This window comes from Eucyclogobius newberryi, unplaced genomic scaffold (assembly GCF_026437365.1).
Source record: "Eucyclogobius newberryi isolate DKJ021-1_F unplaced genomic scaffold, fEucNew1.0.hap1 SCAF_6, whole genome shotgun sequence".
Classification (NCBI taxonomy): domain Eukaryota; kingdom Metazoa; phylum Chordata; class Actinopteri; order Gobiiformes; family Gobiidae; genus Eucyclogobius; species Eucyclogobius newberryi.
Window position 1 is genome coordinate 25,606,709 of NW_027316278.1, and position 25,779 is coordinate 25,632,487.

Below are 25,779 nucleotides of genomic sequence, written 5' to 3' on the forward strand. Positions count from 1 at the left end.
TGCAAAGGGTCTCAAATATGCCACATTTATTCAAAGAAGTGTTCTATACGCCCTTAAAAGTTATAGTACCTTCTAGCAGTGACTTGACAATTCTCCCCGTCGCTAACACCTCTTTCAAGACGAGCTACATTCTACATAGTTCATCTTTTACAAACGATTTCCAGCATATCACATCTCGGAAGCGCTGACCTACTTACCGCTCTGCTCTAGTAAGAATATGCACGGCTTTCATCAAGGTTATCCCATTCCTTCATTAGTGCGCCACATCACAGGGGCACATCGCTAGCATTTGTGTCTTTACATAATGAGGGATCAGACTTGCTGCTTTGTATCTGAGATGACACCGCAGTGAGAGCAGCGCCGCTCCCGAGTCAGAGGCAGGAGTTTAAAAGCATTATGTAAGCTCCCAAAGCATTAAAAGGACATGTGAGGAGAAAAAGAGAAATGACGTCTTTGGTGAGATTGTCCCGGGTCTGTATAGTAGGAAATTGTATTCTACAGTGGTAAGTGCAAGCAGTAATAGGGTTTGATCCTCGTCGCAGTCCGCAGGGGATGCCCAGTATTCAGCAGAGACTTGGAACGTAAAAGAAAAATGTCTTGACAATTGTTCTGTGGTGCCGAGCTCAGCTGGTTGGACACAGTGGAGTAATCACACCGGGCGCCTATGAATAATACTTAGGAGGTTTTGGAAGAAAAGGACAGGAAAGACAGATGCTTCGTTTTTGATGAAGCCAATCTCACTGGACTTTTAGACGCACAAGGCTCACTGCGAGATTTGGAGAATGTGGCGTCTACATTTTTAAGATAAGATATTCCTTTATTGTCCACACATGGGGAAATTTCATTGTTGCAACGCAGGTAGATACAGAGGAAAAGGACAGATAACATATAGGAAAAAGGTTTAAAAAACACTCTTAATAGAAGAACTCTTATAAACAAAACTCTTGTAAACAAAAACTCCAATAGACAAAACCTCTCATTTCCTAATAAGGAATGGAGGGGAAAAATAAATAAAGATTAAAATAAAATAAAAAACAGCTAGCGTAAGACAAGATAATACTAATAATAATGGTAAATAAACACTCTATTTTCATCAGTTATATGCACATGAATGGGACACTATTGCATTTCTAACTCTACATCACATCTCGGCAAAAACGGTGCATTAATAGTTGCTAATTGTTCGGGTCTGAAATGTGTCGACTTCTTGAAAATCAAAGTGGACAATCCAACTTACAACAAATGCTTACACCCGTTCATTTGTGATCTTAGAACCTTCAAGCTGATTATTACAACATATCAAAAATAAAATAATGCAATCTGTAACTTTGAGACGATTTGAGATAATGATGATTTTGGTCAAACCACTGATGTTAAGACAACCTGGAAAGTACACTCAGAGGTACTATGATGCGCAAAAGGTAACTACTCGGCAAACAAACCCTAATTCATTTGTATTTAATGAATTATAACCTGTATACTTTGCCTGTGGTCCATTCTTATTGAGTCAACCGTGAAACAAATAGATAAAATGTGTGAGCCGTAGATTATTCGCATTTCCTATCGCTTTTCCCTTCATATTTGATTTATCTGCAACTATTACTGTACACGGCTGGAAAGTATCACGGTTTGGAACCATTTTCAAAGCCTCTGGTCCTGGGTGGTCTAAGGTCAAAAGTCATGCATAGCTGCTTCGGATCAAACTGAAGGCTCTGTACGAAAGAAGACGGCGGTAAAATCACACTCTCACATAAGTTTTACCCGCCCGGTGCCGTCATATTTTATTCACGATGATGTTTGCTGCTGTTAACAAGTGGAAGATGTAACTTTACACCTTCTTTCTCGATAGAATCTTCCCGTGTAAGCCTCGGTTTTATCTCCTCAATTAAAATGTCAAGAAACAGCCCTCTGCACAAGAGACAGTGTTCCAGCGATTCGCCCCATTTGACCATTTAAAAAGTACCTCAGCTTTCAAGCAATTCCCCTCTCTCTGATAATTAAAAGAGCACGCCATCAAGTTGCATTTTGCCTTGTTAAATCTGTTCTCTCTCTTGGGTTTTATTCATTATTTTCTTTTACAAACTCACATATTACTTCTGTGCATGGAAAGAGATGTTATGTTCTAGTTTGACGCTTGCTCCCTTAAGGCATTAAACTTGTCTATCTATGTCAACAAGCACGTTGTAATAGACTATAAAAACACCTAACTGAATAAATGCCAGGTAGGTCACTTTAATGTCATACTGTGGAACATTCTAGGCAAAGCAATAACGTATCCATGGAGACAAACAGATGTTGCACCTTCCTCCAGAAAAGTTACTTAGTGCAGGTTGAGTTCACTGACAATGGTGAGGAAATGTGCTTGTATTCTTGTTTTATTTCTATACACATACCGTATTAATTAGGAAGAATTAGATGTTTCTCTTTGGCTAAAATGTAAAAACGCATTTCCCTGCTTAGTGGAGTAAGTGTTTGGTACACAGAGCACACGCAGCCTGCCCATCAGCGTGAAACCACTCTATTATGTTTTCTAATTAAACCTTTAGGGGTCAAAATGTATGAATAAATGCTCCGAGATTACATACTCCCACCAAGGCATCAAAATAATTTACTTTAATGTGGTTGTCAAGTTTTTATTTACCAAATGTAGCAGAATTGTGTGAAGAAATGGCATCAGTTATATGAAATGCACAAACCATGAAGAGTCACACATTTACAGCACATTCTTAGCCAGATTAGGCATTTGTAGAAAAATTGAACATTGTATTTGCACAAAGCATTCATTGTACTTTGGATGTACTTGGATCTGTCCAAGTGCCAAAAATCGACCGTATTTTCCGGAGTATAAGTCGCATCAGTCAAAAAATACATAATAAAGAAGAAAAAAAACATATATAAATTGCACTGGAGTATGAAATGCGGTTGCAAGCGTGAAAATAACAAATAATATCACATATAAGTCGCTCCGAAGTATAAGTATATAAGTATACATATTATCTTTTATCCTTTTATACATTTTATCTTTATTATTTTTTCCCCTCCATCCCTTGTTGGGAAATGGGAGGTTTTGTCTATAGGAGTTTTTGTTCAAAAGAGATCTTCTTTTGAGAGTGTTTTTCAAACTTCCTATAAGTGATCTGTTCTTTTCCTCTGTATCTACCTGCGTTGCAACAATGAAATTTCCCCATGTGTGGACAATAAAGGATTATCTTATCTTATATAAGTATAAGTCGCACCCCGGCCAAAACTATAAAAAAAAGGTGCAACTCATAGTCCGGAAAATATATATGTATGTGTCAATATATTTTCGACTTAAAGGTTCACTGTGTAACATTTTTGGTGGGAGGGTTTGCCAACTGCTTGTCTCCATGGCGATATGCTTTCTATGCCATGAATTTTCCACATAACTGCAATAAATTACTTAACCTGCATTTATTCAATTACAATTTTTTGAAATTGCCCAAAAATCCATTGGAAAACATGCATTCGTATGTTGAGATCTGACCTGTACCTTTTGACCTTTGTTCTAGAGGCACAACCTTTTTTTTCTGCGTAGGAGATGCATATGTTTAATACCATACTGTAGGACATTCCAGGAAAAGCTAAATCATCCCTCCACCGCAAAATATGCATATTTATCTTTTCTACAATGTGCAAGTGACGGCATTAAACAAACCTGCAGTACTTCTCTATCACAGTGCTACTTGAAGTGAAAGTATATGATGAATGGTGTGTTCTTGGTGTGATTCCAGGTACCGCTTGACGCGCATCGTGGTGGACAGCGAGGCGGGGCCCCACAGGAACCACACGGTCGTCTATCTGGGCTCGGAGAAAGGAATTGTCCTCAAGTTCCTGGCCAAGATGAGCAGCGGCTTCCTCAACGACAGTCTTTTTCTGGAAGAGCTCAACGTCTATAATCCTGACAAGTACGTGAAGTATATGCTACCTTACCGTGTGTGGGAGAGGACAGACGTCAGGCGGCTCGTGTGAGACAGTGCAGGGCTGGAGTTAGAGCCAGATGCAGAAAAGGAGATTGAATTGAGAATGGAATTTGACTGTTTAAGGACTATAAAGTTCAGTGCTAAGATTGGCTGTTGAATCAGGACACTTGAGGTGCTGGTGTGCCAATAAATTGAAAAAAATGCGACATAGATACAAGTTGAAATGATGAAGCTTCAATGGACAGGTCAGTTGTTTGATCATCATTGGAAAATAAGTTATCGCTGCGTTCCAGTTGTTTTCGGAGGTCAGATTGAGCGCAAAATCACAGCGAACGCCGTTACATCTTGGAATTCCTACTTGCAAACTCAGGCAACACGTCAGAATCTCGAGTGAGACGATCCAAGATGGCTGCACCCTACGTTTGGGAAACGTCTGATATCCGATATTGTTTGTACTTGCTGTTTTTTCCACTTTAGTTTCTCTCCACAGTCTGTGAACCTGCTCCCACGCTGCCTTTGACGCTTTATATTGTGCTGTTCTGCTAATTTTGCCAATGTTTACACTGAGCTACAGTAAATACAACCCGAAAATAACCCTGATAACTGTATTAACAATGTCAGGGTAAATACATCAACTGAATATGATCCACACTTTGGCTGATTTGAGCACTTTCCTAGTTTTCATGACTTGTTTTGAGTCATAACTGTAGGCTACTGCCGACTAGAACGCAGAAACTCTGAGAAAACGTGTCTTCGAGGTCCGAGTTCTGACCTCCGAGGTGTACTGGGGCCCAGAATATGACAGGGAGAGAATAAAACTAGTTTGGTTATTATATTGTTATGGCGACTCTGAAAAAAAGCTGAAGCCAAAAGAGTGTTTTTTATGTTTCTGTTGCTGTTTTGTGAAGCATTTCCCAGAATAATGTTATGTTTAATCAAAATAGACGTGAATACTTAACTCAAACTCAAATTCTAACAAAAAACTTTTGTTCACTCTTAGACCAGAAAGCTTAAGAGTTCAAATGTATCTCTTTTGGCATAGACTGTGACTCCTTAAGGCAGCGCTAGAGGCTAAAAGTTGAATATATAAAGCTCTTGGATACCGTTGCTATAATGTTTTTGTATGAAAGAGCCCATGCTTCGGTCTACGTTTCCACCCACTGCGCCAAGCCGCCGTCACCCGCTTCCCCCGACCCATGGCAAAGTAAACCCGTCCAGATGGGCACGCTATCATCTGCGAGAGTTTTATCAGGTTTCAGTGAGCTCCACCACAGCCACTAAATTAAAGACACTCACCCTCAAGTCTTTGGACACGCCATCGCTGTGGTCAGTGGCATCGGAGCAGGCCAGCTCCTCCTGAACTTAGTCTTAAGGAAACACACACTTTCAGAGTTAGATTTCAGACGGCAGATACACTGAGGTGGCTCAGTTACATCTAAATAAGTCACTTTTTAAAGAAATTGTAGTCGTTTCTAATTGCTATGCATATAACGTTCCTTGAGTACCAAAGTTACCAGCCAAAAATGCATAATAGAGAAGAAAAAAAACATATGTAAGTCGCATTTTTGGGAATAGACCAAGAACAGACTTTTCATCTTTCATCATTTCCAAGAACATGAAATTCAATTTAAAATAATAACAGATTAGAGAACATGTTGAATAGGTATACGTATGCTAACGTAACATCTTCAGCTACATGAGGCACAGACAGAACTGTGGTAAGTGTCTGGTATGTTAATGTAACATATTAACAGTTATTCAGATAACTATAGCATAAAGAACATGCTAACAAGTTTACCAAAGCATCAGTATTACCCCAAATCACTAAATCCACTGAATTCTTCTTCCTCTGTGTCACTTCTAAACAACTCCACAAACTCCAGAGGAAGAGGAAGTGTAGATTCTCCTTCTGCGTCGCTTAGAGTCTACAGCGCCCTCTTGTGGATGTCAGTGTGAAAATAACGAATAATATCACATATAAGTCGCTCTGGAGTATAAGTCGCACCCTGGTTATTAAAACGTGACTGTATATTCTACTTGAGTGAATGTTTTTGTTTGTTTGTTTTATTCTGTTGTGAAGTGATATTTTTTGTTTGAACATTTGAGTTTCTGTTATTGGTTTACCCTTTAAAATGCCAGAATAAGTGCATCATTTTAAGTTTTTTTCTGTCCGATTAATCAGATCTTAAGTCTAAACAGTTACTCGTAGTTTCCACAAAAGCCTCTGGTCTTGAGTCATTTTTTTGACCATTACTTTTACTTGAGAGAAGTTCTTTTACCCAAGTAAGATTTTTGGCTAGTCTGCCCACCTCGGCTCATGAGCACGATTTTGAGCTTGGACGCTGTTGTGGTCAGTGTGCCAAAGCAAATATTTGCATGAGGGGTAATGAATGAGGTGGAACGTACAAACAGAGAAGGAAAGAGCGCAGATGAGCGTCAGAGAGAAGACGGAGAAGTGGGCGGCCAACAGAGTGTGGCATCGTGTTGGACGAGATGGAGGAGCGACTGGCTTTCAGGGTTTGTGGTGCAGCATGTGGCGAGTGAGAAGGTTCAGCCAGCGCTCTGAGGCAGCTGTATTTAACCCTCACCAGGTTTTGTCATTCATTACGGACTGTTTTCTATCCTGTTAGGGACAACGGTTATTGACAGTTTTCTTGTGTCGGAAGCAGAGATAACAAAGACATTCGGTCTGATCAGGTTTGACTCAGAAGCAAATCATTGAACAAATGTAGATCAAATTGAAAGAAGAGAGATTGTTTTCCAAGCTTAGACTTTATTTTACAGTACTATATAACAGCATGTGATAGAGGGCTGGCACTAACAACCTTTTTAGTATTTTTTATTAGTCGACTAGTCAAATTATTGTTTCTATTGTACATTTAGACTTTTAAAACACTTTTTTAATCAAGTAAGGAGTGAAATAAGGTGACCGATTGCTTCTAGATAGAGAATATGTATGAATAATGCTGCTGTCTTTGTTATAAAAGGTGTCTTTGTATGGGTTTTGGAGAATGATGATTGTTTTTGATAGTCACAGTTGGTCGATTAATAGTTACAGCCCTATTAACAAACATGGTAAAGGGTTAAGAGGGATCAGTTTTTATACATTTATAACATTAAATCATTTGACTGGAGCAAATGAGAAACTAAGACACAGAAGGGGAAGATTTGTAAATAAATGAGAGGAAGTGGTTTTAAGTTGGTGCGTGTATTGTTGAAATCCCCTTGAGCAACGCACTTTGACAGACAGATATCAGCTCTGGCTACAGCTGGATTTCCTTGTTTGTACTGTCCTCCTGTGTGTTGACGCGTGATATTCCTCCGTAGTCCTGTTGCCATCTGCCTCCTGCAACAGTAAATGGACAGTCTAAGGCCCGCGCATGATGCATTACTCAGTAGAGATGGACCCTAACCCTTAATTGAGAGCGTTAATGCCGTAGGAGAGCCCTGTACTGATAGACTAAGCTCCGGGAACGGGAGGATGGCGAGTGACAGGCCCATGAGGATTACAGTGGGACAAAGAGTATAGTGGATGTGGCGGGCGTTGCGAAGGAGGGGGGGCCGTGGTTTTTCCAGCTAAGTGATGGGTTAGCGCTAACTGCTCACGCGGCCCATCTGTCTGTTTGCCATTTTTCTTTATCTCCGACTCCCTTTCTGACCCCCGTTTTATCTCCAGCTCTTCCAACCTGAACGTTTTTTCTGTTTCCCTACCTGCCTCGTCTTAATCTCCTTTAAAGAACTCAAAGTCTTATACGTATCTCCCCAGTCTCTCTCAAACTTTTCACACAACTTATTTTCCCTGACAAAGACGGGTGGGATCACAGATTGAGCTCTCCTCCCCCCCTTCCCCCGGCTCTTTCAGGTGCAGTATAGATGGCGTCGAGGACAAGCGCATCGTCGGCATGCAGATAGACAGCAAGAGCCATGCGCTGTGGGTCGCCTTCACCTCCTGCGTGGTGAAGGTACCGCTCTCACGCTGCGAAAAACACGGACGCTGCAAGAAGTACGTGTCAGACTTCCCGGATCCATTCACATTTGTGGTATTTAGATGTCTGATTGATTGGGTTTTATGCCGTGTTTCAGGTCGTGTATCGCCTCCAGAGATCCATACTGCGGGTGGGTGTCGGAAGGAGCTTGCCGACAGGTGGATGGCAACGTCAAGTAAGTGGAACAGACAGTTTACAGTTTGTAAAGTTGTTATAAGCAGAAAAGGGTGGTTAGCATCCCTGGGTTTGGAAGACAATGCACAATGAATATTAAAGCCGGGGTACATGATATTCACTGCAAGACCCAAATTCTTTTTTTTTTGTTCTGTGTTACTCCCAAGCGCTCACGAACCCTTTGGCATGTTGTTCATATTCACAAGCACTTTTTGGAAGCACGCTAGCTTTTTTCAAATGGGAAAAAGGGAAACGGAGCGGACCATCCAGTTGCAGCCAATAAGAGCGCTGTTTTCTGCTGTCATTTAAAGGTTGACGAGAAATTAAAGACTTTATTATTAGATGCAAACAGTGCACAGCGGTCTAATTTTTGTCTCAAAGTTATTACTCTTTGAAGGAAAACACTAAATTTACTAATTTACAATCTTTCAATCATTTTTGTATTTTCCACATTGTTTTTCCCTTTTTTGCATATTTTCTTGTACAATCAGACTCATCAGATGACATGATATCTAATGATCTGATAACTCCAGACATGAGGTGATGATCAGGTGTAAACATACATACTGTAGCTTCAACCTTACAGTATAAGCTTAAGTGCACATATACAATCCGTGAAAGAGTGTAAGCGCTTAAGAATAGGACTCATTCACCCACTGCACATGGAACTTCATGTAATTTTATGCCAGATTCTTCCTGTGAATTCAACCATTTCCTGATTATTAATGTTAGTTTTATTGCATATAATTTAACAGCTCATTGCTCACGCTGCTGCCCTTTATGGTAACTCCATATTACTGTAATAATAAAAGTTTGTGTGGGTTTCTGCTAAGGCTCGGTTCAACTTGTAAAATGAGCCGCGGGGGTGACCACACATTCGCTACAGTCCATTGTTAGTGGAACGCCAAGAGACACAACTGCTCCAGGCATAAAACAACTTATGAGGCTCTAGTTCGTTGTGTGGGATCTTCTAATGCTAACATACAAAGTTCAGTAAGTCTTGCTTTGAAATGTAATGTTTTTCTCTTTGCTCCTTTTCGATTGTGATGGTAATTTACGTTGAGATAAATAACACACAATTGAAATAAAGAAGAAGAAGAATGTTTTGAAACAGACAAATTCTACCCTGATTTCTATTCACACAAAACATTACCAGCAAAGGACACACGGAACACTGTTTTTGAAGTGACGCAGTTTAAATAAGGCTACAAACAAAAGCTGGTAGCTATTAACAAACGTTTATACTATCAGAACGAGGATGTTTGACTTTACAAAACATAAAGGAGAACGACCTTGTCACATCAGCTGGTGAAACGCTGTGTTTTTTTAGTTCTAAATGCGCCAGTTTTACTTAATATGAAGTCCTTCGCTCAAAGTACTAAACATTTTTGGCGTTTCAGCTCGAAGAAGGAATTCCTTATCATTTATACTTCTGTTTTGAACCAACTAACACTGTCCATTTGCACTAAAACAGCTCTGATTTTGGACCACCCACACAGAGCTATTTGTTTAGCTATTAAAACATGTAGCAGAAATATATGATTACACGCTGACACTGTTAGAGTGTGCTTTGCAACGTTTATTACACAACATTTCACAATGTTTGTCACGCTAGGTGGCTTTTGGTTTTACAATTTGTCGCCTTTGATTTTTCTAATCTAATGGCTTGTAGGTGCAATTTCCTGCAGCTGAAGGGCCTATTGGAAGAATGAATGGAAAGAAAAAGTTGTTAGTTTCATGCTGCCCGGGTTAAGGGAAACATAGACGGCCGTGGTGACTATAATTTGTGGCCGCGCTTATAATAAAAAAGCGGATTATTCTCCCTGAACAAACAGTGTATGGAGTTTTGTGGTCGGAGAAACATTTCGCTGATGAAGTCATAACAAAAGGTTCGATGCAGCCGTGACTTTTCAACGTTTGATCCCTGTCTTCAAAAATGTTGGGTCTGGCAAGCTACTACCGCAATAGGCACGGACTTGGGATGAGGTTTATGAAGCAAAAAACTCACATGCAACCTATCCTATTATTTGAGCGCAGAGCCGCCCGCAGCAGAGTGGAGTTTGGGCTTTGGAGCTGGCGCACAGGCATTTAGAGGGCAGATGACCTCCCTGGGTTTCTGTGCAATGAGAACCGGTGGATTAGACCGAGGTATACTTTGTGTTGTGTCATTTTAAGCCATTAGTTCACTGGCCTATGAGTGCAATAGCCAGTTACATTTCCTGATATGACTCCAGGGGAAAGTATTATTTTCTGATCATGGCTATATTTGAAGTTAATGTTGTAAATGTCTAACAAAACAGCCGTATGTTGACATTATTTTCACAGGTTGCATGTCTGTTAGTCCTTTTTGTGTGTAAAATGAGTGAATTATACTACAATCATTGAGGTCCCAAAGAAAGTACAAGGGTGACAAGTTGTTAACCAGCATGTTGTAGGGGCCAAAGTTAATTTATTAATTAATTAATTGTTTTATGCGCTATTTATTGACTTTGCTTGTGGGGCTGGGCAATTCTTCTAATTTTAATCGAGTCATGTCTAATTATCAATGATATGCTTGCTTTTTTTTAATTGAGATGACTGCATCCAATCATCTGTCAGTAAAAACATGTGGTTTGGAGGAGATTTATGTTCATGAAATCAATACTGAAAGATACAATAAATTTAAGTAAAACTTGAGACTGATTAATATGAGGAAAAAATATATAACTTTTTTTGGGTTAGGGTTCACAATACTTAGTTATCTGAATTATTTGTGATTATTTCCTGTACATTTAAGGCTGATTTGTTTGACTTGTTGATGCTGAATACGCTGTGGAAAGAGTATTGAAAATGTAGTTACATGGCTAAAGAAATACTGCTGCCCAACTTGCACAGAGACGTAAAAGTTGGCCAAACAGAGCATTGCATGAATCCTACTCCTTTCACATACTGTTATACTTGATCACTATATCGACAACATTTTGGAAAATAACTTTTTTTTGATTGACATGCCAGGTGACACTTAATTGTTTAACCAAATCTTTTATATTTACGTTTCGCAGTAGACAGTATCCATCTGTATTTATCTACCCTGAATACCTAAACCACATAGTCTGTCAATGTGTCTATTTTTACCCACTTCTCTTCCTCTTGTGCTGCCATCTCTCCTCCGCTCTCGCTCACACTCTCGCCTTTTCTTCATCCATCTGGCCCTTCACCGGTGGCATGCCAGCTCTCCCATGTGCAGTAATTCCTCTTCTACCTAGTGCCCATAAACAGCTTGGACTGGGCGGCTGGGGCAATATGTTCCCCAGTCACTCCTTATTCATGCATATAATCATAAACTGGTTATGTAAACAAGTGGATGGAAACATTTTACAAATCATTGCATTAAGCATCGGTTAGAGAAAGACATCTTTTGATGCCAGAGATCTTGCTTCATCGCACGGGCATCAGTGGAGTCATGGAGGCGTTGAATACATCCAGGATACCAGACGCCCAGAGAGGCCAGAATGCTGCTACATTTTCTAAGTTCATTATTTTTCTCCAGTTTAAGTTATAGTCTCACACACACACACAATTGCTGCATTTTTGCACTATTTAAAAAAAAAAAAAGGCCTGATGGGGGGAAAAAAGAAACTTAATTAATTAAAAATAGAAATAACACATTTATTGATTTAACATTTAAACTAATTCACCAGGAAACACTTTTTGATGTTTAATTTTTATTTTTTATTTTTTTGGACAGACCCACCAACATGGCAGAAAAAAACAAACTTCATCTTCATTTTTTTGTATTTTTTTTAACTTGCCTCTCGATATAGTGCCATTTAAATATTATTATTCATATTTATTAGTTGTTTTTTTATCCGCTTACCTCTTAGGGCTTCGTACAAGGTGATCACACGAGGTTTCATGCCAGAAGAATCTTGCGGGATCAAAATTCATACTGCTTGAAAGATCTTACAGCTAATACACTAGAATAACTCCTGCTGGGACAAGAGTAACTAGTTCAAGGATTAGTCTATTGTTACATAAAGACAAATAATCATAATTACAATTTGACGTGCAACTAGAGCTTTTAAAGAAAATAATGATAGGGTACATAGAATGAGTTATACATATGTTAAATCAATTGGAAATATACAAACAATACATTTATTTAGGAAAACAGAAGCGGACAAAGAATGTAAAAACTATTATTACTAGTTATTACTGTGTTCCCTTCATCATAAGCTTAATCAAACATGGTCTAGTTTTGTCCTGCATTCGAAAGTCGAGTGCTGAGAAGATCCCTGTTTTCACCTGTACTATTTGCAAATATAAAAAAAAAAATCAGAGTTGGAGTCATGCATGCTGGCTTAAAAAATGGCAATTATTCAACAACAGAAAACACAAATGAAAATCCACTTATTGTTACTGTGAAAGTATGAAGAGGCAGGGCTTCTCAGTTCTGTTGTTTTGAACAGGAAACCGATGGACTACTTATTATTAAGCCATTTTAGATTAATATTGCAATGAATTATGAAGACATTTTTCAACAAATAATGATCTACCGGTACATGCATTATTTTGATATCAAATACCAGGAAAAAGTGTAATATTTATTCTTTAAATCCTGTCAAATCACCCAGTTTTGTGTCCTGGCTCGTTTTATGTGAGTTATGTCTCGTTCCACTATACTTCTTGTTTTTATAGCCTTCATACTTGTCAAAAATGTAAATGAAAACGAATGTCTTGGAGATTCCAGCTTTGCTTATCCTACATTACGTTAAATCACCCATTCACTTACGTTATGCATAATTAATTCTGTTTGGCCTGACCCACTTCAACAGCCAGGAGCCCTCCCTGTGCACCCACCCGTCTCTTATAATAATCACATTTGATGCAAGGAAGATCATATTTAATGCCGAATGCCTGCAAGTTGTGTACGGTGCATTCTAAGGCCGGTTTAAATATGTATTATGCAGCTGTAGTAGATCCTCACCCGGAGCTGAACTGTCTGGCACGCTGAATGAACCACTGTTGCTAAAGCGCAGTCTCCCCGGGACGTGAACCCTCGTATGGGCGTTAGAGCTACACTTTATTCATTTGCAAAGATGAGACCAGACGCTACATCTGGCCTGTGACTACTCGTTGCTACAAACTGTACTTTGCATCGCAACAACGGTCATTACGGTCCTCGAGTCGTTGCCGTCGGGGGCCTCAGTTTCAGTGACCAAACCGGTTTTAAATTGGAAAAAGCGTCCAATTTATTTAATTGGGCACCGGACACTGGAGGATGGCGCCAGCTGTGTGTCTTAAAGATTGCCAGCTTATGAATTTGTTCTTCTGTTGTTAGGTCTGGGCTACAAATTATGATTTTAAATGATTATCACAATGTTTTTTTTATTTGTTGTGTTTTCTGTTTTGTTTTTTAATAAAAGAACAAATACATATTGCTTTCATTCTTATTTTGATATTATTTGAGATATTTTATGAGAAATTTAATCACTGCCATTACACACACAAAATATAGTCCAAAGTCAAAACCAAAAATATCATGCTTTTATTGACTGAATATTGGCTCAATTAACAAGGCTTAAGGCTTAAGGTGAGCATTGACCATTTGAAACTTCTGGATCCAAATTTTATTAAAATTGCCCCTGGTGCTTTATTACTACAATTTAATCAAACGTTCCAGTTTTCTGACTAAATTTAACCTCAAGGGGTCAGTAAAGAAACAATGCAATCACAATCACGGCTCAAATTTTGTTTTTTCACGGCTGTTCAACCCTGTTAGAAACACATTGTTATTCAATGAATAAAGCACATAGCATTTAAACCAGAACTTTACAATTCACTAAGAACTCACATCCTCACATTTTTTGAAAAACCCTGAGATTTGCGCAATTCTCAAGTTCTTTGTCCTGTACGGATCGGCTGCTATTGTCATGATGAAATCTCTAACAACAGTTTTGTCATCGCTGCGGCGGATACATTTCACAAATCCGATTGCTTGCTTATAAGGCGTTTCTGGGGAGACAGGTTTAATTGGAGAATCTGCTATGTAATTACTTCTGTTTATATTAAGCAAATCACATAAGAAGATTATAGTCACCTCCAGATATGCAAAGAGGAGCACACTATTGTTTGAAGAATGTTTTTTAAGAGGGTAAGATGTTCCCTCCCGCTCCAGTTAAGCTTCTGTCAAGTGGAGACTGCGTAAAAATACTTATTTGTTTGGTAGATGGGGGGGATATAATGTGATTGCTAAAAGAATATTGGTCTGCGTAAGTTTTATTATTTAATAGCCAGACAGTTTACCCTGCAGACCACTACTCTAATAACGTCAAGAAGAAACAAAATGTATTCCAAACCTATTGGTCTTGCATCTGATATACATATTTAATAAATACAAAAATAACTGTATCACAACTTAACAAGAACCGGCTTCCCTCTGATCAGATGGATGAAAGCTTATCAGGTAATTATTCAAACTGGAGAACCTGACTTTCTTCTTGTAAATGATTATATTGTTTTTTCTTTCCCCTTGATATTGTACAAAATTAAAAAAATATAAACTTCAGAACTATCGGACTGAGATTAACGAAGCACTGCAGATTGTTTTTTACCTCGCCGTACCACTGGATCTCAGAACTATGTATTTGAGTCTAAAAACGTCTGGATACAATAAATGGATTCCTTTTGTGGCAGTGAAGGCCATCACAAAAAAAACGGATGACACAAACTGAACGAACAATCAAGGACTAGAATGACATATAATTGACATGAATCTAAAATAAAATAAAAGCAGTAATTTGAGACCAAATCTGACCACTATGTGCTTACATTTCATTGACTCTAAACCTGAAAGAATGAGCAGTGCAGCATTATAGCTTATGTTATGGCCACTACTCCACCACTCGCCTCCTGAAAAAGCTCTTCTACAGTTGTGGGTGTGTCTAAATATGTAAATACATCCTTCTTCCTTTCACCATTTGAAAAAATTGAGCTTTTACACAACTCAACAAACTATAGCCATCATGTACTTTTTTTCTATAACTATATTTCTCTGGTCTGATTCATGCGTTCACCTCTGATCGGAGTATGAAGACCTCCATGCCTTTCGAGATTCAATACCAATCATTCTGCTTCATGCTACGTGTGTAACCAGTGGAGGGCACGAGGTGGGCTGTGGATGGGGGGGCGGCAGCGGGCTGAGAAGAGCTGCCGTGCGTGACTTTCATCCTGGCAGTTGGTTCACTCCGATTCACAGATCCTCTTACCGCCTGCCCGCCCGGTGGTCTGCGGGAATAAAGCAGGTTTCATTTCAGATTGACAAGAAGATCTCTCACCACGGCGGCTCGGCGGTGCCGTAGCGTCCCTGTGTGTCACATGATGGAGCGTGAGCGTTGTCACCCCTCACTGAACCGGCCGTTGGCCCGTGTAATATCACTGTGTACAACTAGTGAAAATAAACATATTTTCAACTTTTCAGGCACATTTCGCTTGGGACGTGTTGTGACTAAACCAGGATTAAACTTGAAACTAAACCTGGACTAGATTAGTACGGAACGAGGATGAGAACAGGACCAAACCAAGTGCACATCAGGGTTAAAATTGATTCAAATTGTGAACACACCCTAAATTTGTCTAGACTAAGACTAAATTGAGCCAAAACAGACACAGAAAAACAGTATTTAGTATTGTACGATAAATAATTCCTGTACATATTCCAATTTGAGGCTATGACTGTTGTTCTGTAACACGGTGGTTTAATCCCACCATCTGCAGTGTTGAAGTTGTTGTTGAAAATGCAGTCTATGTCTGTCTCCCCCTCGCAACTTGAATGAAAGTCAGATGCAGTGCACTTGTTATTACATCGCAATATCCAAATTTCATATTGCCCTCAAAGCAAACAATGATATCATGAGTAATGTAAGCCGTGAGCCGTGAGAAGAGGCACTATTAAGTACAGTCTATATTGTAACAGTAAGATGTCTGAGTCTGAGTCTGTCTATGCTTGCTATATTATTATTGAATCCCTTTTACATACTTTAAAGATCAGCTCTTGTCAATGTCATCATTAATTTCACTTCATATCTACTGTATGTATGTCTTTGGAGACTGCTTTAGAAAAATGTTTGTGCCTGGCCTTTTGATCAATCCACATTAGTCATTCTTGTTGTCATTTCACCCCTAAAAAAGCAACTTATATACTATACTAAGCTTACCATACTGCAAAAACAAGTCTATTTTTATCCTTAACTACACAACCCACTCCTACTATGGCTGTACCACCCTGACAACCCTCTCCATAAGCAGTGATTCCAGGCCTCCCGGGTACCTGCTACCACTCGTGCTCCTCTTTGATTTAGTTCCAGTACAGAGCTCTCTCAGCTGCCTACACGGCTTGCCTCCATCTTTGGGCCAATTTATTTGCGGCTCTCCCATCGCCGTGGCTTTGTAAGGTGTGGTGAAGCAACTTATTGACGTGTTTTTCCATCTACTGACCGCCTTGTCTCTCTGCTCTCCCCCGCAGATCGGCCTTTGAACAGGACGTGGAGCATGGCAACACAGATGGCCTGGGAGACTGCCAAAGTAAGCCTTACAACCAACACTTCTTCTCCTCGCAGACTTCCAACACTAGTCCGCTTGCTGTCACCTTTTCTCCAGTGCCCCCCCGCTTGGTGCACCCTCACAATCTTCTCCTTTCATGAGTCGGGACCATCCATCTGGCCTCCACAGCCCATGTCTTGTGCCCCCGCTGCGTGTCTGGTCCCTTGGTCAATAGAGCGCAGTGTCCCTGGTGGGCAAAGAGTGGGCGCCTTCTTGCGAAAGTGTTGGGACGAGACAACACAAACATTAAGAAAGGACATAAGGGCTTTTTTGGGGGGAGGATCTGACTGTGCATTTTGGGAGCTTAGGCAAGTTTGAAGAAAGTCTAAGAAAACGGTTTGGTTTTGTTGAAGTGAATGGCGCAGATGGGGCTATTCTCAACTGCGAAGAAGACATACGAGATGAGCTTTCCAACTCATCTGCAGTAGTAGCGGTGTTGCCAAGTGGTGTTTCTGCCAAGTGCCCAGATGTCTTCAAGCAAATATATTGAGAAAAATACATCAAATTATCACTTGTAAAATGTGCTAAAACATTAAGACACACAATGTTAATAGATGTCTGCTTAGTCTAATCATTATGCAAGTAAATGACAAAAGCAAGTATGGAAAATGCTGCTTTTCCTAAACTGCACTGCTCACTGAAATTTTTGTCTGGTGCTTGTCGTGCTTGTTTTTGCTTTGCCTGGAATATTCCGCAGTATCGCATTAATCTTTTATAGCGTTTGTGTCTATTGCATTCTTAGCATGAGTGAGGACACCGCTCCATAGATCTAACCTGCAACCTGGCCTGAAAGCATTACTTGCTTGTCTCCATGGAAATAGATTAGTTTAAAGGCACTGGACCTGGTTTTTACTCTCTTAAAAAGTGAATTCTAAAGTCTTAACAGCAGTCCACATGTATCACTTACTTACTTAATGCATTTTGAGTTTATAAGTGCTCATCACAGTCACGGTAAAGCTAACAAACATTAGCATGCCAACAGAGCACTTCCTCCTTCACGGAGAATAAAACATTCTGTAGTTAGAGGCAGAGAAAGCGTTGTGGTCTCATTTGAACCTAAATATATGCATTTAAAATAAATCTGTCATGGGGCTAAACAGATTTACATGAAAATAGTATAAAATCAGTTACAGCCCCTGTCAATGTGGAACTTTCCAGGAAGACAAGCAGGTACTCTATCAGAAAAAGCTTTAAAATACATTTCAACTTTGTCTGAACACTCTTCAAATGTGTGATGATATCTCTCACCTCAGCTTGGTTCACAAACATTACAAATTATAATCATAATTATTACTTCATGCCTTTGTGCAGTGATGGAAAGCCACAGCACTGCCCTTTCATTAGTGGTAGAGCTATATAGATCACCTCTGTAAATTAGAGAATCGAGCTGAATGTCGATGTTGAATTACTTTAAAAGTCTGGAAAACAGTATGAACTCTTTACTGGCCCCAATAACAGTCCGCTCTCATTTCCTGTCTCCTCTCTTATAGACACCTTCGTGGCGCTGAACGGTGAGTACCCTGCATGCACTCTCTGGAGCCAATCATATAAAATACTGCAGGGATCTATTTTATATCCCTCTAGTCTTTAACTCAGCCACACCCCCGCATCTCCTCCATCAATCACACGCTCTCCAGGAGATGAGAACGCCGCCCACATTTCAAATTCATTAGCGACGCAGGGTTTTAACTAAATGTCTTTCTTTTTCATAGACAATCCTTCCAGTTATGAAGGTAATCAAAGTATTTATTTAACATCCCCTTAGTAGAAAACTCTGTCTTCTTTCTGTCTCCGTGATGCAGCTTTGTCCCTTCCCCCTGTGTTCCCCGTGTGATAGCATCGATTAGCCCATGACCTTTCCAACGATAATTGGATGGATCTGGTTGCTGGTGGTTTAAAGGTTTCGTTGGTGGAGAATTGTCTCAGCACGCGAGCGCATTCAAGCAAATGAGTGTCAGTAGAGGAGGAGGGATCACACTTATCTGATTTAACACTAAATATTGAGTTACGTGATCCTTTCTTGTTGCTTTAAGGTAGATCGTGAAGATCGTGCAAGACGTGACACAAAGGGGCATTACAAAAAGTCTATTCACAACAACTGTGTTATTACTATTATTTTATTAGAAGTGATTACAAAACAGAAGCAGGAAGCTCGCCAGGGAGAAAACAAGTGGTAACACAATTTCAAATAACTTGAACCTTATTTTTCCCAGGAGGTTTTATTAAACAGAAGAGCGTTCAGTTGGGAGAATTTCCAGAACGGCATTTTTCTGCCAAGATACTGGTCTGATCTAGCAGCGCTTCTTGTCAAAAACGAGTCGTTAATTATTTTAAATTTATGTTGAAATATCAGCATATTGGCGTTTACACTCAACAGATTCACCAATATGCTTCACTTCTAGTCATTGACGCCAACATAATATATATTTTAAGGATAATCCATCAACTACTAATATTTTGAGTTACAAAATAGAGACATAAACATGCAATGGTTATTCTTTTTTTAAATTGTTGGGATTATAATGTGACTTTAAAGATTATTGAGTAACCAAATGATATTGACATCTCCATTGACTTGCACTAAAGTATAGCTAAAAAATCATATAAAACCGCTTGACTTCTCGAATCACGACAATGGCACAATCACACTTTGCTGACTGATTGGTGCAGTTTTCTCTCTGTTCTTTTTAAGAATAACCCTCGGATGTGATTTACCCACTGCGATGCCTCATTCGCACCTCAGCTCGCTTCCACTCGCTTCTGCCTAATTAGTGTTAGAACCTAGTGAGCGTCTCTCCGCCACAGAACATCTTTGCAGCCAGATCAAACCAGTCGCATGCATATGGAACCACCTGACATTAGATATTTTGAAGTAGAAAGCCCCAGCCTCCCCCTGTCTCTCTCCAAGCCCCCTGTGGCTGTACCACCATGTACCCTATATACCCCATATACCCCATACTAAGCTCCCCTCGTCCCTCGTGGAGATCCAGGGTCAGAGGAACTGCAGCTGTGATGTTGTGAAAATGTCCAAAAAGTACTCCAAAATGCTTATTAGCACATTAACAACAGTTTATTGTTAATAGGGGGATAAACAACTTGCACAGAACAAGTATGAAACAGTTCAACTTGATGTAGTTGTTTCCAAGTTCTTTTTCAATGTTGCTTTAGTTAATCTGTTTTCTAATATTGTCTTTTAGAGCTACAACAATTTAGCGACTAACCTAATATATATGTTGGATAATTGCCATCGTTATCTGGACTTTACAGACTCTAAAACGCACACGACACAATAGTGACATTATTCAATTAAAACATCAACAATGATTTTCATAAATATTATTTATTTAGAAGTCTTCAGTCACCATTATTCAATCTTTATGTGGTTAAGTATGTATTTTGCAGCCATTGTCTCTTTATTTTTGTTGTTGATGCAGCTCTACGTGAAGAAAGTTGGAAATTGTTCAAGTAAATTTAAGTTGAGGCAAAAGTTATGGCCTCCCGTCTTCTTCCCTATAATTTATCAAGCTTTTCGCTGACACTGGATAAGCCACATTTATGCAACCTCTTTTAAATGCGACTTTAACTTAAATCATGATAAACATCTTTCACAAAGCGACGCTCCTGGACGCTGCCTCCTCAAAAGCCTCACTGAACCCGACCACACCATATCGCCGTGGACCCATTCCCCGTTCCATGGCGCCCACACTTGCATCCGAGCTTTGGTGTCTGTCCCTTTGGCTTCTTCCCGTGTGGAGATCCAGGGTCCAGCTTCCCCATAGCTCTGAATCTGCTCCCACACAGACGCGCTCATCGCAACAACACCCACTATCCCGCCGCCAGCCAGCGCCCCAGCCCCTCGGCCTATCTGCTGGTGGTAGATATGCGTTTGAAGATAAGCAAACGCCCCGTCTCTATTCTCCACTCCCCTACTCAGACTACTCTTTTAATCTGTGGAAAGAGAAGGATGTGCCTCCGTCTGCAATTTAGGGCCTTTTCCCCTCCCTCCCTCCATCCCCCCTGATCCGCGTAGAGGCTCGGAGGCGCTCTCTATGTGTGTCATCTGCCTGGATTGCACTTCCCCTGGCGGTGGGGGAATGAATTATAAAATAGGCCTGTCACACTAATCTCTCAGCCCTGGGCCAATAGTTAAATAAATCATTTTAATGATTGCCACGCCACACGGAGGAGAGGGAGGAGCTGGCTGGTGCGGGCCGTGCTTGTGTGTTGCGCAGAAGACTCCCAGCAGTATCTCGGTTTTGGCTGGTGAATACCACCGCCCCCTTTTTCTTCAAACGCATCTGCAAACACGCCGAACGCTGTCACTTCATCCGCCGAGAGAGGACTCAACTGGGAATCTGCAAAGACTGTTGATAAAAGCCTTGCAAGTCTTCTTAGAGATCCCTCGTCTTAAATATGAGGCTTAAATACATTAGACTGAATGCACATACAGCCTGTGCAAAGATTATGCAGGAGGGCTTGTGTGGGGGGGTAATGCTATTAGCATGGTTTGGAAATAAACAGTGACAAAAAGCAAAACATCTGACTTAGAAATAGAAATGAAAGTGGGAGACAGTGGAGGCTTCATTGAATGTGGGAGATCCGGGCACATTTTTATTCAAACTTTGTGATCCATACGGAACTAACTGCACGAGGTAGTAGCAAAAGTTTGTTGGACAGGCTTTACTCCACATAGGCATTACTTGTTACCACTTTCCTTCTACAATACGGCCTGTTCGCAAAGCTCATTTAAAGGAGACCTATTATGCAAAATCAGCCTTAATAATGAGCATTTAACCATGTTATAGGCAGCAAGGTTTCCTCATCATTAGTGTGTTCTAAGTTGAATTTTGATTGATTAATGCATGTTTAGGTAACCCTGCATTGTCCTGCTTAGGCTCAAGTGCTCAGAAAATTCCTGTTTTCACCTACCACCTGTCCTCACCCACGTCCCTGTACATAACTGTGATTATTACTTGAAAAATGAAAACGCAGCGTTACACGTAGGGTTCAGAAATGTCAGGTAGTCACTTAAAAAGAGGCGGGGCTTATCTGTTATGCAGTTTTAATCAAAGGCAATGGACCTGTTTCTATTATTAAGCCATTTTAGATCAATGCTGCAGTTTTAAAACACAATGTCAAATGTTGATCTACTTATGTTATAGTTTTTTTTTTCAATTCTGAAAAAAACATAATATGCCTTCAACCCTAATACCGTACTTGACAGGTGTTTCTAAATATTTCTGTGTCTTGGTGGGAGAGTGGGACACTGTGTAGTAAATATTAATCATAGTTTTACAGCTGTCCAGTGTCAGTTTGTGAAGAGAGTTCTAAAAAAGGGACAATTTATGCACAAGGGACACATTTTTAACAGTATAAAATTCAACAATAAAAAAAAAAAAGGTTTTGTCTTTGTGTTTGTCAAATGAAAACTATTATGTAAATGTGTTTACAGTGTGATTGCTAAAGGTTATCCATGTCACATCCGCTGCCTATGTGCAACCGGAGAGTAAACTCATACATCACAAAAATGGTAGATAAAAAAGTAGATAAAACTAGGGGTGACTCCATTGTATTGTCTTAATACATAATGTTTTACTTTTTTACTGAAATTAATAATCCAACTGGTCACTTGCATTTGCTCCTCCCGTACCTAATTCACCTGGTAGTGATCATAACGTCACGGCCATTTTCAAACTTCAAAACACGTCCAAAGCCAGATAGATATTAAAAATTAGTTTCCTCGCAGTTTCATCACCTTAGTAACCGCCGTCCCCTCTTCACATATTGGCCACCAGTTCGTTTAGCCATTATGAGATTTAATTACATCGCAAAAGGCAGAAAATTCATTAACTCTTAATAGCATCTCGCACATGATTGATCTTGCCGCGCTGCTGAGGGACAATATGGACACTTTTGGGATCTGACGGTTGATAAAGCAGTGCCGTATGAGCGATGATGAGAATGGGAGAAATTAAGAAAAGCAGCTCGCGATAAGCAGGAGGAGAAGAAGGTGCCACAGTGGATCGAGAGACAGCTTGAATGATTGGTTCTGTAATAATCAGATTTTTCGGAGAAGAATTACTTTTTGTTGAAGAAAAGTGAATAACAAATGGAAGCAAAAGAATTGAGATTCAGACGCAAATAGCCTGAGCAGACATAGTCATTTATTCAGTACGAGAGGTAGAACTTTACATAACTTACAATCTCTTTAGTGTGAATAACGCCATTGGACCTCCGATGGTTTCTGGAGAACTGGTTTGGAGAATCTGCATCTCCAGTCAGAAAAGAACTGCTCTGATTCCCCCAACCACAACATTCTCTTTTTGCTCGCATCTAACTCCACTTGAAATCAAACAACTCTCAGCATGTGTCTTTATTTGTGATGATAAATCCAAATATACTGTAAGTGCCTCCTTCTTTGACCAAAAGTTGTCCGTTTTGTCCTTTTATATGATTCCATGTGCTCACGTCGCGTTCAGGACTATAGTTTATTGATAATTACACAAGCTGATGAACATTGACACTGTAACAAGACCAGAGCTGTAACCTGACTTGGCAGTGTCAACTACTGGTCTCCATGGAGATAGATGTAGACAAGCAGGATGCAGACTCTCGGAAAAGTCGCATAGTACTGCTTTAAGTTACTGTGCAAACATGTCCGTGGACTAAAACAGTTTGAAAATATATATTTCTTCATAATTTGGACTGACCTTTAATGATTGGTGTGAAATAACACATTTCTTTGCCTGCAGACTCACTGTATGAAACTGCATTTAATACGATATTATTGAGGTAGAACATAATAAAAGGAGCTCAAAAGTTATATAAATGTAAAAATCCTATATATCTCTGGTTGACACTATGCGACACCTTTCACTGCCATAACACGGGTCAGCGAGCTTGCGTGATGTATCTTACACTTTGAGATCAGAATTGAAACTTGCTGCTGTAGAAAAGTTAGTGACAGGAGAATAGAACTAAAAAAGAAAGAATAAAGTGAAGCGTCTTGTCCTTCATATCAAAGGTAGACTCCCTGCTGTGATGGTGAAGGAACGCTGTGACAGGCCCTGAGGAGATTTGACACATCAGTTTGAAGAAGAGAGGGACAGAGCGAGCGCGGAAGAGAAGGGAGGAAGGACGCAGCCATCTTAGGAAATATGTAAAGGCAAACTCATCTGCCAATGACTTGCCTTGGGTCAGTTGGGAAACAGATGGTGAATCACAGCGTCCGGCAGCTGGTTCTGTGTGTCACCCACATCAGGTTTTTGTTTGACTTTTGACGAGAACAAGACAATTCTGGTGTGAGCTGACCGTGGTGCTGAAGTGTTGACAGCCATCCGAGATTTAGACACATATTTGTAGTATCGTAGGGAAAGCCGCTCTTCCTTTGTAGATAGGGGGACAGTGGTGTACTATGTTTCGCCCCCCAATCAGAGAGTCACTGGTTCAAATGTTAAATCACTTCGCGCTTGGTTTGTCATTGTGAGTTCAGTTTACCTTTATAATCTGGGAATGACTGTAATATGGCTGTTATTTACTGCAATAGTGGTATTTTTGCATTCATTTGATATTATTTTGACACAACAATTTCAGATGTATTGAAACTTAAATGTCCAAGCCTCAATTTACTGGTCAGATTCTGCCAAAACAAAAGCTTAACATTGACAAAACCAAGATCAACTCAAGTTTAGGAAAACAATAAATACAATATAACAATACAACCTTTTCATTTAAAAATACCAATTTGTATTACTGAAAAGTACATTTCTGTCAGTTGGAGAACCTTTCTTTTATTACAGTGTATTTAGTTTGTTGCTATATTGATTATTGCGCCATCATTATTATTGTGACATCAATACTTTTGTGAGTCTCATCAATGAAAAGTTCAATTCAGTTGGATCAATTAAGTGTCTACTAACTCAATTATAAATAATCTTAAATCAATAATAAATGGCATGCTTGAATTGCTGTTAGGTTTGGCATTTTGAACCAATTGTATTTAATTATATTTAGCGCATTGCGTGTGGATTCAACTTAAATATGTACTTTCCCTTTGCCCCGTTCTCTGTCTTTCTCTGCCTCCTTTAACGTGTGCTGTGTCCTTCAGGCCACCATCACCAGCACCATCACTTCTCAATGTCCATGCCCACCTCGGCCCTTCCCGAGGCTGCCGAGGGGCCCCTGGGGCGGGGCCGCATGGTGGAGAGGAAGGACCCCCCCACCCTGAGCACAGACAAAGTAGAGGAGCCGTACTTGGCCGTACCCTCTCAGACGCAGCCCGAAGCCAATGGTAAGCCTTGGAACGCCACAGTCACAGTACTGGTTCAGTCCCGGTGTCACCTGTGGCAGCCGGGGGGCTGGGCGGGGGGGGGGGGGGGGTTGTAATGGAGATTTACGACTGCCTGACTGCTTCCAGCCAACGAGGTGCGCACATGCTTCATCGCTCTCTCTCCAGGGGACAAACTGTCTTGCGGTGAGCTCGTAAACCCCCTACAGTGGAGTGTGTAAATACTGTAATGTGTGTAATAGTATGGAAATAGAGCTGACCCTTTCCAAAATCAAAATGACCACGGTTCACGTACTTGTATTTATCATATGTGTATTTAAAACAAACTCTAGGAGGCATCGCTTCTTGCAACAAATACATCCAAAATGTTCAACTAGGATACAGCCTATAAGCAGAAAGTATAGTACAGAAATAAGATAGTATTGCACACATGGCATGTTTGCATGGACGCTCTACAAGTGACTCCATGTTGTCACTTTATCTCCTGGACTTTATAATTCTCTGGAGTTGCTCTTTTATAGTCGCATGTCCCAGTTGAGATGTCATAAATGTTGAAATGACATGACACATGTGCAGCACACACTTTGGCATTAAAACATGCAGTGATTGTAGTGCTTTTAACACTTGTCCATCGAAGCATGTCAAACTGTTGTCCAGATTTGTTAGTTAATGACAACTAACATGATACAGATGAGACAAATGAGTCTAGCTTACAAGTCCACAAAGACGACTGCTTCTTGCACAGAGAACTGCCACTGGAACAGCACATGACATTATTAAAAGATTTCTAGGAGGTTTCAACTCGTGACCA

General features: G+C 40.1%; 1 protein-coding gene across 3 annotated transcripts in view; it reads left to right on the forward strand.

Moving 5' to 3' along the window:
• The window catches only part of sema6a (sema domain, transmembrane domain (TM), and cytoplasmic domain, (semaphorin) 6A), a 178,259-nt gene that overhangs the window by 133,029 nt on the left and 19,451 nt on the right, over positions 1-25,779 (forward strand). The window contains exons 13-19 of one of the 3 annotated variants that reach the window (XM_072434031.1): positions 3,753-3,926; positions 7,804-7,944; positions 8,025-8,102; positions 16,605-16,663; positions 18,172-18,192; positions 18,394-18,414; positions 24,789-24,971. In XM_072434031.1, the coding sequence (XP_072290132.1) occupies positions 3,753-3,926; positions 7,804-7,944; positions 8,025-8,102; positions 16,605-16,663; positions 18,172-18,192; positions 18,394-18,414; positions 24,789-24,971 (677 nt within the window). The remainder of the gene's footprint in view (positions 1-3,752; positions 3,927-7,803; positions 7,945-8,024; positions 8,103-16,604; positions 16,664-18,171; positions 18,193-18,393; positions 18,415-24,788; positions 24,972-25,779) is intronic. The other 2 variants (XM_072434032.1, XM_072434033.1) reach the window with 2 other exon arrangements.